The 12,176-nt window shown below is 38.9% G+C and overlaps 1 protein-coding gene across 1 annotated transcript; it reads left to right on the top strand.

Moving 5' to 3' along the window:
* The first annotated feature begins 571 nt into the window (after window positions 1-571).
* Window positions 572-2,830, top strand: snai2 (snail family zinc finger 2). The gene is made up of 3 exons (XM_068340763.1): window positions 572-881; window positions 1,013-1,534; window positions 1,912-2,830. Exons 1-3 carry the CDS (start codon window positions 803-805, stop codon window positions 2,091-2,093), a joined length of 783 nt encoding a protein of 260 aa, XP_068196864.1. The 5' UTR covers window positions 572-802; the 3' UTR covers window positions 2,094-2,830.
* Window positions 2,831-12,176: the final 9,346 nt, after the last annotated feature.

The following is a 12,176-nucleotide window of genomic DNA, read 5'->3' as shown; positions in this document are numbered from 1 at the left end:
AGAGAGAGAGCTGCAGGTTTGGTCCACATTGAGGATCATAAAGTCACAGTTTTGTCTGATCAAAAGATTGAAAATGTTTATACATGAATAATACATTATTATCCACATTATAACCCTTTAGCTGGATACTCTCAAATTCAAGTATGCCACCATAAAGGGTAATCAAATCCCCACAACTCTGCAGAACAATCAGTGGAACTGTTCACACTCTGTGCAGTGATTGCATTAGCAATGGCATTTTAAATAATCCTTTAAATCTTAGCCTGCAGCTCTTCCATGTACTTCCTCTCTTGTAGATGCAATGTTATCTCAACTGATCTGCAGCCTTTAGTTACCTTCAGGTGAGAAAATCCACTGTGCTGCTCTTCTTCTGACTAACTCTGACCATATGATGTCATTTACTATATCATCCTTGACACCTGTCCGGTTGGGTTGAAGACTAGCCCAGCCCATCGGGGGTGTGCCAGTGTGTGTGTGTGTGTGTGTGTGTGGGAGGGGTGTGAGCGTCCATAGGCTGAAAGTACATTTTAAAGAACCGTGTTAAAGCGAGTTTTAATTGGTTTGAGATCCCGGTACATGTAGATGTCAGTGTGTGGCTCCTCCCTGCACCTGATGGGAGTATTTACGGCTCTTTACTGCTTCTCACTGCACTGATTCAAAGAGCGCAGCGCTGCAACATGACGCTCGACTGGACTTAAGAAATAAGGATTTCCGTCTTCACGCAGTAAACTGTCTGTCTGGGGTATATTACGAGAGAGAGAAAAAAAAAAGTTTTTCAAAAGTTGCCCACTTGTTTTCCAAGATGCCACGCTCTTTTCTGGTCAAGAAACACATAAACTCTGCAAAGAAGCCAAATTATAGTGAGCTGGAGAACCCGACAGGTAATGTTTCCAAAATTTAAGGATCTTGTTTGACTTTGAAAACTTTTTTTTTTTTTTAAACAGTTTCTGTTTACACTTAACAGAAATGTCTGTGAACTGATAATTCATATAACTTCTTTCCCCCTCCCCAGTGTTCTTCACGCCGCACATCTACAGGGGCCTTCCCCTGCCGGTCATCCCCCAGCCGGAGATCCTCAGCCCGGCCGCGTACAGTCCCATCACGGTGTGGACTACCAGCAACCTGCCTCTGTCACCGCTCCCCAGCGACCTCTCCCCCATCTCTGGATACCCCTCATCGCTCTCCGATACCTCATCTAAAGACCACAGCGGCTCTGAAAGCCCGAGAAGTGATGAAGACGAGCAGATGCTGCCCAAGATCATAGACCCCCACGGGGTGGAGGCAGAGAAATTCCAATGTAGTTTGTGTAACAAGTCCTACTCCACGTACTCTGGACTGCTTAAGCATAAACAGCTGCACTGCGACGCCCAGACGAGGAAATCATTCAGCTGTAAATACTGCGAGAAGGAGTACGTGAGCTTGGGAGCTCTCAAAATGCACATCAGAACTCACACGTTGCCTTGTGTTTGTAAAATATGCGGCAAAGCTTTCTCCAGACCCTGGCTGCTTCAAGGACACATCAGGACGCACACCGGTTAGTGAATGGGGGGGATGAGTGAAGAGCTTGAATGATCAGGGGCTGTAGATTCTTTCTTTTTTTTTTAAATCTCAGAAGTTAGTTTGATAACCTTCACAGAAGGAAATGTTAAACAACTTTCAGCAGGTGTGTGGGCATGCTGATGTTGTTGTGATATGAAGTTTTCCTGAGGGCTTATTTTTTTTCATGTTGCAGTGAAAGGAATATGTTTTACTCTCTTATAATCAATCAGCAACAGAATCTGTTTTTTTTTTTTTTTAAAAAAGTTGTCTTTTAACACAACTGGAAACTGCAGGCCTCTTTTGGACCGTTTATCTGTATACACATGTGTACCATGTTTGACAATGTCTCTCGTCTCATCTCTCCCCTGACAGGCGAGAAGCCGTTCTCCTGCCCTCACTGCAACAGGGCTTTTGCAGACAGGTCCAATCTCAGGGCTCACCTACAGACCCATTCGGATGTGAAAAAATATCAATGCAAGAACTGCTCCAAAACCTTCTCCAGGATGTCTCTTCTGCACAAGCATGAGGAATCTGGTTGTTGTGTAGCACACTGAACTGGGATACTTTTTTCCACCAGTAGAAAGACAAACCCCTCTATTGCTTCTTCACTTTTTCCAAGCCCATGCAGGAGAACTGTCAGGGAGTCACATGCAAGGGGGTTTGTTCCCAAGATTGTTATTATTTTTAATCTGCAAGCGGTCAATTTCATTTCAGAGTGACAAATAGCTCTGTGTTCACATGCTTCTTGTTTCAAGCAGTGTTTCTGTGATTGCAGTTGGTGTCAAGCTTGGTCATACCATGTATTCAGCTACCTGTTCTATTCATGCACTTTCTGCGTGACTAGAATTTTTTTATATGCCTTCACAATGTTATCTACAGTGTTTGTACCGATGTCTCTCCATAACTCTTATGCAATCCTTCACATTTCTTCAAAAATCAAACACACGATACCAAAAGCCATTTGTGAATGACAGTTTAAGTACAACTGCAGGAAAGCTGAAGCCATTGTAACTTAGGGAACAAGTGCAAACTTAGTTTATAGGGTGAAATTTATTTGCACAGTCATTAGAAACAGTTTGCCAGCACTCACATAGAAAAACAAATTCTCTCAAGTGCCTCAATGTTATTTTGGCAATAATACATATGTTTCCTTTTATATTTTTATATATTGAATGTAAGCATGACTGAGATGATTGTATACTAACAGTGAAAACTGTGATGCTGAATGATTTTGATATTTTCATATTCTCATGACACTTTTGAAAATAAAGGTTCATGACATTTTGTATAACTCCTGGCATCTTTCAAGTTGATTTTTCCATCTGTGAAAAACTCCAGCTTTGGGCTGGGAGCAGCTCCTCCAGTCGGACTCACAGATCAACACACACCCTGATCGGAATAACTTGCTCAAACATTAAATGATTTCTATTCCTGCTTGCACCATATCATGTTATGGAGATGTAAAAATGGAGTAAGTAGTGACTCAGCTTCAAATCAGGTCTGAACCTGTTGCCTGTGAACCTGTCCAGACATCAAACAATCTTGAAATTTAACACATCCTAGCGATATTGATCTGCACTCACTTGTTATACCCTTTGAGGGCCAATGAGGCTCTCTTTACCCAAGTGTGTGTAAAGTTTGTATGCGCAGGCATTTTTAGTTTTTAGAGAGAAATGCAAATTCTGACATTCGTGTCATCAACTTGAAGGGAGTGGGTGGGGGTTTTTTTTATGTTTTGTTTTTTATCTTGCTGCTCAATCACACCATTCACTGGCACAGGCAACTCACATATCAGAGTTCAACATGTTTTCACATAAAACAAATTTTGTGTTTGCTGTGACAACCTCTTTTAACTTCTGGAATGCTTGCCACCAAGGATTAAACAACTTCCTCAGGCTACATTTATTTGTTTATTTATTTTTTAATTAAAAAAAACAAACATATGTTGTCTACTTGTAATAGATAGAACCCAAAACCTATCGCTTCAGGGACACAATCAATATTGGTTCACTTTCCAACCAACCCAGCAGTGTGCCCCCACATGTCCGAATGCCTAAAGACCTGCTCTCACTAATCGACTGTTTTTTTCTCGGTGAGGCTGAACTCTTCCTCACTGTGAGTTAGCATCAAACTATTTCAGGTGATCTCTGCCTCTCTTTGGATCATGCCAGGTGGATCCAGTGTCCAATGTTGAAACTTCTACCATGACCCGAGTGATGTAGAACCATCGCTCGCCTCTGTAAGCTGACTCTCCTTGCTATTCTTCTCAGAATCTCATCTTTTTTCATTCCATAGGCAAAATTTTATCAAACTGGTGTCAGAGGGGGAAAAGAAACAATAAATACTCTAAACCAAATAGCTTTCTAAACTTGCAGGTTTTCTTGTTCTATAACAGCCATTAACTGCTTGGCTGATTTTTCAGATAACAACCATGTCTTAACTACTTTCCCCCCCAAATATTAATACTTGATTTATTTGTGTTGGTGGTGGAAAAAAAAGAGGTGGAGGCAACAGGGACTCATTTGTTTTTAAATGACTGAAAGGCAGATGAAAGTGTTAATGAATATTAGATAAATTTTTTTGGGGGGGGTAGGGAGACAGTTGTTAGTCACACTGTTGTCTTTACTTGTAAATATTCCTGTGGTTGTGAAGAAAACGTGGGTTGTTGCAAGAAAGAAATATCTCTGTGCTGAAATGTTAAATCTGATTAACTTACTCGTAGTTAAATGAAGTGAACATATCTGAGGCCAAATTGAGTCATGTATCATTTTCAGTACAAAAATATGTAATTAGGTAAACTATTTATTTCATTCAGTTGGCAGTGGATTGTGTGAAGATAAGTTTAAAATTGATTTGTTCTGTGCCAAAATAAACAAGACACAACCGTTATTTCACTTATCATGTCCAGCAGATTAAAGCTGCAAACGTGATCGGATTTTATTATAGTTTAATTGTCTGCTTATTATCACCATTGATTAATTCATTTTGTCTTTGCAATGCAAGGAAATTATAAAACATGTCTGGAATAATTCCCTTTGTCACTAGATAATGTATTCAAATTATTTATTTATTTAAACTTCAATCAAAACCCCATAGATATTTTCCTGACTTTCCAATGTGAGAGAGGGATTAATAAAAGCTCCCCATTAAACAAGTTTCAACCAGAAATAATTTTGACCCAAATCCTTGAAAAATCTTTAAAATGACTGATTGATTATAAAAATAGCGGCAGATCAATTTCCATCTGTATTTTATTCAGCTTTATTAAATAAAACAGGATTTTGCCACCGTCTTTCCTTAAAGATGTTGTTGTTCCATTTGGCAGCCTAGCTTCGTGAATTTTTACTATCATTTAAGGCTAAAAGTATAATACTAATCATGTGCATTTACGTCTCATGTAAAATAAACATCCTCAATCTGCACATATAAGCGCTTGGGGAAACGTAAAAACTCTGAGCGGTCTCAGCAAGCAGTGTGTTGGATGTAAAGTAGGGCACAACACTCAGAAACCTGCTGACTTTATGGTGAATCAGAGAGTATGATTCCTTTATGACCATCAAGTGGAACAAATAAAGTTAAGGCTGTCCTCTGAGGTCTCATTGTCCTAGGCGGGAAGTGATCCCAGGCCTTCCTCTCTAACCCTGGCATATCAGAATGGAGATGATTGTGTATTGCCCTTTAATCTGACTGCCTGGAGGAACATTTGTCTGTTTATTGAGCTCCCGCATCTTGTTAAAAACTATTCCCTTTCATTTCACTTGTCTCCTCAAGTGACTTAGCAATCATTTTAAATTGTGATTCTTTTCAGCTGGAGGTGGATATTCCCTTGATAGTACTGCTCTCTTCTAACTGCGTGCTGTCCTTTGCCTCTGCTGTCGATCTGTTGATAAATTGGATTCAAGCAAATCGACCAATCATAATTTAATCACCAGGCAGGACTATTTTGAAAAGTTTCTTTGTCTCAGTCTTACATGCTAACTCATTTGAAGAACATGGGTTAAAATTAAGCGGCAAGATTGTTGGTGAAAGACCTTAAAAGAAAGGCAGCAGTGCTGCATTGGTGTGACCCCCTCCATGTGGGTCAGGAAAGATGAGGGATAAAGGGAAGAGGCCAGCAGAGACAGACAAGGCTGTGTTGTCTTAATCTACAGCTCTGTGGTCCCTCTTTGTTGCCTTATTGTTGAGGGGAGGTCAGCAGTCAAAACATCCTCTAATCATATTTATTTGATTTTATTTCCTCAACCCTATAAACCCCATGATCACAGCCGTGAAACATCAGCTCCGTGAACAACATGGCCCTTTGTGACGACTGGTTGAAGGATGGAACGTTGTCCTCTTTGGAGAAAGTTTTCTGAGTATGAAAAAATGAATCTGAGGAAAATCTGTCTTTCACATGTCTCCGATCATTCATTCGATGATGTCACATTAGGGTGAGGATCAGGGGGATGATGAGATGAGAGACAGCTGAGGCGTAAGTGAGCCACAGAAAAGTACTGTAATTTCACATGGTGTGTTCTAAAAGGGCAAAGTTGACAAAGCTCACAGTAGAAGACCTCTGGTTTGGAAAAGAGGCTGATGTAGGAAGTTAAATGCTGAAAGCATCGCTGTAGATGGGATCAGCAACAGAATGTGCTCTACAGTATTTAGCCATGTCAAAAAAGGCCACCTTCAAGGATCAATATCAGTTTAAGTGTAATGCCACAAATTTGTGATTCTCTAAATCTTTCTTTATCATCCCAATAACAGTGAGGAGAAAAAAAAATCAATAGATAAATTCAGCTGTAGATCAATTTAACCACGGTCATCTCATTAGCTGCACTGAACTGATGAAGCTAAGGATCCTTCCTTACAAAATATGACAAATTACACGCTGTACCACTGCTATTGAAATGGAATAAACAGTACCCCGATCCAGACATGACTGTGTGGGAACAGCTTGTCCGTGTCATATCAGAAAACCTACAAATCAGGATCTCACTGGACTGTCTTGCTGAAAAAGAGACAGATCTCAAACAAAGTTAATTGTGTCCTGATTTGTCCAATATTTACCCAAACAGAGAGGGAATGGATTTTATCCTGCACTTGCATTTGTGTCTCCCATTGGAGACACGTATATAGGGAATTACTCTTCATGAGTCTTTATGTGGGTTTAATGCTTCTGCACTCTTATGATAAATGAGCACACTCCATCCACAAATGAAGGCCGTGAGCCGGCCAAGGCCTCGGGGCATCTATAAAAGAGCTGATCCACTGTGCTACTATATCTAATGAAGTCAAGAATGAAACCCAGGGGTCGTCATACGTACTTGATGGTAATCGGTTTTTAATGGGCGTGAATGATAAGCATAAACATGTAAATCTAAAAAAAAGTTTTTAATACTGCAACATATTGCAAGGATGTGTTAATGAAATACACAGGACTCCTCTGTGGTAAACAAACACTCACGTGGTAAACAAACACTCATATCAGTTTTAGATGACATGATGTGCCGTGCCTCAAAACAGGGGTCGCACCCTTCAAAGGCTGCATTTGAAGACTGAATGCGTCACAGGACCGCGACAAGGCCATCACATTTCAAAGGTGACCCAAACACGCGGCCTTGTTTTCTGGGGTCGTGACGATTTTACGTCTGCCCAAGATTCATCGCACATAAAAAACACCCCCCTTAGCAAGCTGAACTATCTTTGTTATTTGTAATCATATGCTGTACACACAGAAATGTCTAATAAAACACATTGGTTCAGAGAAAATGTTACCCACTATCCCTGTGTTGAAGAGTTTTCTAAGATTTTGTGACCTGTTATAATTGATAAAATTTCTTGAAATGTTGTGTTCAGTGACCTTTTTAAAAAAAAATTGAATTCAACATAACGAATACTAAGATTTTTAGAAGTGACCAGCGCATAACCACATGATTGGTGTCAATGACGCAGATGGAAAGTTAATCAGTTCTCCAGAGTCCAGTGTTTAGTTCCTTTCCTCCGTGGGAATAGCATCCATCCAGTTTTGCTGACCAGATAACATAGCTATTAAATAATGTACTGACAAGGATGTTTGAGTGTTTGCCAGGTCCACAAAGTGGTGAAAGAGTCTTCTGTAGCACTAAGTGTGAACAACCATCTTTTAAAATGTGAGTAATAATAGTGTCATTATTTGAAAAGCAGAGACAGCATACTATTGGTTTTAATTCTTGTAGACATCAGACCTTCTTTTGACAACACTGTTCATGTACTTTTCATATGCCTTGGACATTGTGAGGTTACCTGTCCTGTGCTCAATTGATTCATCCTCTTTAACTCAAATATACAGTAAACTTTCATTTCAGATATGGAAACTCATCTTAATCATGAGTGAATATTGAATTTAAAATTTCTCAGGACATTATTTTGGTACAAATATTTTTTAATGCAGGTTCTCGGCTGATATCATCAGCAAGAATGTACTTAGTGCTGTTCTCTGAAATCCTGATCAAATGCTCAGCTCCTCTGATGCCTTCATACAATGTGATCTTAGCTTTTAGTCACGCCGGCTCAGTGAATGTAAATCTGATCATGATCATGGTGATAAACAAATGCGTGGTTTTTGCTAGAAATTATTCAAACAGGTGCTTTTTAGATAGTGTTAGATTTTCACAACTTTCTCATGCCAGATCCAAGTTGTTTGAAATTTGTTGGACTTTCACTTAGAATAAGCATTATCAACTAAAGTTAAATATTGAATATGTATCGTCTTTGTTATGATCTCGTTTGAGCAGACGTCATAGATAATAAGAAGTTATAGCTTGTTATTTCTGTCGCATGAAAGTAATTTATTACTTGCTCTCAACCTTTTGATTGTGTCTATTGTAACGGGGGGTAAACCAAGTCCTGAGCACTCTAATAGATACAGATTTCATGTCTTTAGGTTAAACAAAATCAGATTAAGGCATTTTTGTGCGACACTTGTTCTGCTAGATCAGATTAAATAGATTAAGGGTAGGATTTCATTTGCATTTGTTTTTATTTTTAAAAAACATTCATATTGATAATTTAGTCATTTATTAACATTAATCTTGGGATACTTCTCTTACAGGTTGTCTTGACATGCATTAGAGGCACATGTAAATTAATCCCTCTGGAGCTTCCTGAATACTGTCTGCATCCATATTGAATGTCTTTTGGTCACCATGATTAGCTTTTACTGCACTGGAATAAAAATCCACACTCTCATTTGGCATAAAAAAAATAAGAGGAGAACAGACTAATGAGAATTTTGTGGCATATTCATCTGAACCTGCAAATGAGCAGAGTTGGTAAATGCTCACTTGAGTAAGGACACATATGGTTGTGCACTGGAATCTTTAAGGCAACTGCATTTGTGTCACAGGCATCCAGAAATAAATGATTGTGATTGCATTTCTTTTTCAATTATTTATTTTTTCAAGCATTAAATTAACAGTGAGGTGGGATTGGTTCCAATCAAAACTGTCTCTGCATTCTTTCACATTTGATAAGGATGTGAAATTATAAACTGACGTGAACTTTAAAAAAACAAGCATAATGGGAACAAAACTTTCTTACTTGCTCTCTAACATTGCAGCTGTGTCAGACAAGTTAGTTCCCTAAATTAATATACTCACTGTTTGTCTGTTGCAGGAGCACTGTGGCTCTTCATATTCATTCCTAAAATGCAGTACATATTGAATGAATGTATGGAATGAATATAGAAAAGTGTTACGGGATTTTTTTTTCATGGCACCCACTGGTGAGGCAATGCAAAAGAAATCAGTTCAACCAATTATTCTTTGTTGACTTTACACCCAGAATCTATAATACTGCAGAAAATTGCAGGAGGAACGGTTTCAGCAGAAAAGACATAGCATGTATGTTGGAATGTTGATGAAGGCTTCATCTCTTTTGGCTATTTTTTTCCCCCCTTCTCTTTCTACCTCGGAAGAAGATGAAGTTTCACCAGAAATATGTTCTGTTGTCTTGTTTGCGTACGTAGACAGCAAACAATCAGAACAAAAACAGCCTTAACAAAAAAACCATCAAACTGTCGGGTTCTGTTTGTGCTGCAGCAGCTGTTGTTTTTTACACTCCAATGTAGATCTGCTGAATCATTCCTGTGATTTTGTTCTGTGTTTGTGATTATATTGAAGTAAAGTGAAGTTTCATCACCATCTACTGCCTTGGCATACAAGCTCCAGCATTTTCAATTGGATATTGTGGAGCCATGTGTACAGAGTAGAGAGTAGAGTATAACTTTATTTATCCCTTAAGGAGGTTCCATCAGGGAAATTAATTTCTCCGTCTCACACAGCACAGTGAGTACACAAAACACAGAAAAAGCACACAGAAATCACCAGCACATAGAAAGTAGTACAACACCAAATAGAAAGAGTAATAAATAACCCATCAAGAATATACAAATGGAAAATCATAAATAGGTATAGAAATAAAAATAAATAAACAGGGATCATTTTTGAAAACAATACCATGTGAAATCAGAACTTTTAAGAAAACGCAATGAAAACTTTCTCAGTTTTCAGCAAAAAAAAGTCATGAAAAGATGGTCAAAGTGTTTTACCATTAGTTACCAGTTAATTCTGCAAAAAGACATGAACGATAGGAAAATATCATGACATTTTCATAACATGTGCCCAAAAACACTTTTGAGGCTCAAAGAAATAATTACATCTCGAGGGACTATTCTGTCTGAGGCCAGTGCTTGGTACGGTGAAGTGTCTTCTTCTCGTCCCCATCTACTGACTGCAGGAATATTTGCTCCCAAATGCAGGAAATAACCCACTGTAACATCACAATTTTGAATTTCTGCTTTGATTTCTGAAACCAGATATAACTATGAATCCAAGAGATGCCTCCAACCCTATTTTCTTTCAATACAGAAAGACCAAAGTCCTCTGTTCCCAGTCTTTGACCCAAGCCAGCTGCCTTATATTGAATAGACAGGCTGAGAGCGACATCAGTCTACATACATCCTCAAACTTAACATCTGACATTGAACAACTCCATCAAGGCAACAAGCTGGATCTAAATTGTAAGGGTTTGCCAGAGAAATATCTCAGTAGAGTCCCATGTACTCACTTTATAAAGTAATTGTTCAGGGTCACACATATTACTTCATGACCTTTCTTAACTCATGGATCCATAGTGAAACACTGTGGGTCCCTTGAGAAAGGCTCACCCTGTTGTTTGCATGACCTATAGCCTCTGAGTGATGTTAGCCACAATCCACAACACATTTAAAATTAAAATATGTTAGAATGAGTTTTGTTTCTATAATTTTAGGATGGATATGTTTACCCCAAACTACAATGTGGTAAAAAAAAAAAATCTACAAAATCCAAACATTCTACAACAAGCCAGTGGCGAGCAGGTCATTTCTGCAGATTGGTTTGGAGTTTTTTTCTCTCTCTGTCTCATGGTTATCTGATCATCAGTCGAGGGAAAAGGTGAGTATGGAGCACAAACAAAAGGTGCTTGAATAAACTAGCTCCCGGCCACATTATTCAGACTCTGGGTATTGTACTCTGCTGACAAGCCTCGACAGGACATGAACCTCCAGAGCAGCTTCTCTGGGAAAGGGTAGGACTACTTTGCTTAACAGAGATCTCAGGGGATTAAGAAAAAGTTATGTAGATAATTTATGTCTATCCTGCTGCGGGAAATAAATCAGGTCATAGTTTTTCTTTCAACCTATAGCAGTGGCATACTTCTACTTTATGTTGGTTGGTACTGCACTGTTTTTAAAGATGTTCCCGAGTGTACACTTCACTGGAGGATTAAAACCATTAGAGAAACCCAACAATGCACTGCAATCAGTGCGACAAAAGCACAAAATAAGCTTCAGTGAAAGAGTTTCACTAAATCTTCAAATTTTAACACTTAAGAATAAGATGTTAAGAATAAGATGTTAAGAATAAGATGTTCTAAAACTGTTAGTGATTTCCATGGGCAGGATACTGAGGCGTAGTTGTAATAAGGAGGGTTTACAGTTTGGTGGGCTGAGGATTGCATCGCTGCTTTTTGCAGATGGTGTGTTCCTTTTTGCATCATAACCCTGTGACCTACAGCACTCACTGGTCTGGTTTGCAGCTGAGTGTGAAGTGGTGGGGCAGTCACATGATACAGAACACGCATTCTATTGGCTAACGGCAACCGGAAGTGCACTCGGTTCTGTGAGTCTCGGACTTCCATGAGTCTCGAAAGTGGTATAATATCAGTATGGGGAGGGTCATAAACGTTTAAATTACCGTAAATAATAAGATAAATAGTTTGTCACTCGATCATGGAATTCGTTAATCGTGTGTGGTTCCTGGAACGCATTAACCACAAAGAACGAGGGTGCACTGTATTCCCAAGGGATGAATTTGTTCATTTTGGACAATATGAACACCTCCGGAAGCAGAACCTGAGCATAAAGTATCCGATTATTGGATTCCCACAAGAAAGCTTTTCTGTAGTCTTGCAAAACTCTCAGTGTTTAAATGAACTGGTTACCAGGGATTTTATTGAATGGTTTCATTTTCCATTCAATCATTTATTCTCTCCTTGATTCTTTCTCCTCCATTATCATTTTGGTGAGGCAAGAAGCCTTTGAATAATCCGAATCACAGCCAGTTCTACAAACAAAT

The sequence above is a fragment of the Antennarius striatus genome, chromosome 18 (genome assembly GCF_040054535.1).
Source record: "Antennarius striatus isolate MH-2024 chromosome 18, ASM4005453v1, whole genome shotgun sequence".
NCBI lineage: Eukaryota > Metazoa > Chordata > Actinopteri > Lophiiformes > Antennariidae > Antennarius > Antennarius striatus.
This window is presented reverse-complemented; position numbering and strand designations above follow the sequence as displayed.

Coding starts and splice junctions, on each gene's coding strand:
- snai2 (XM_068340763.1), top strand. CDS start 803: ATGCCACGCTCTTTTCTGGTCAAGAAACACATAAACTCTGCAAAGAAG. Junction 882..1,012: donor TGAGCTGGAGAACCCGACAG/GTAATGTTTCCA, acceptor CCCCCTCCCCAG/TGTTCTTCACGCCGCACATC. Junction 1,535..1,911: donor ACACATCAGGACGCACACCG/GTTAGTGAATGG, acceptor CTCCCCTGACAG/GCGAGAAGCCGTTCTCCTGC.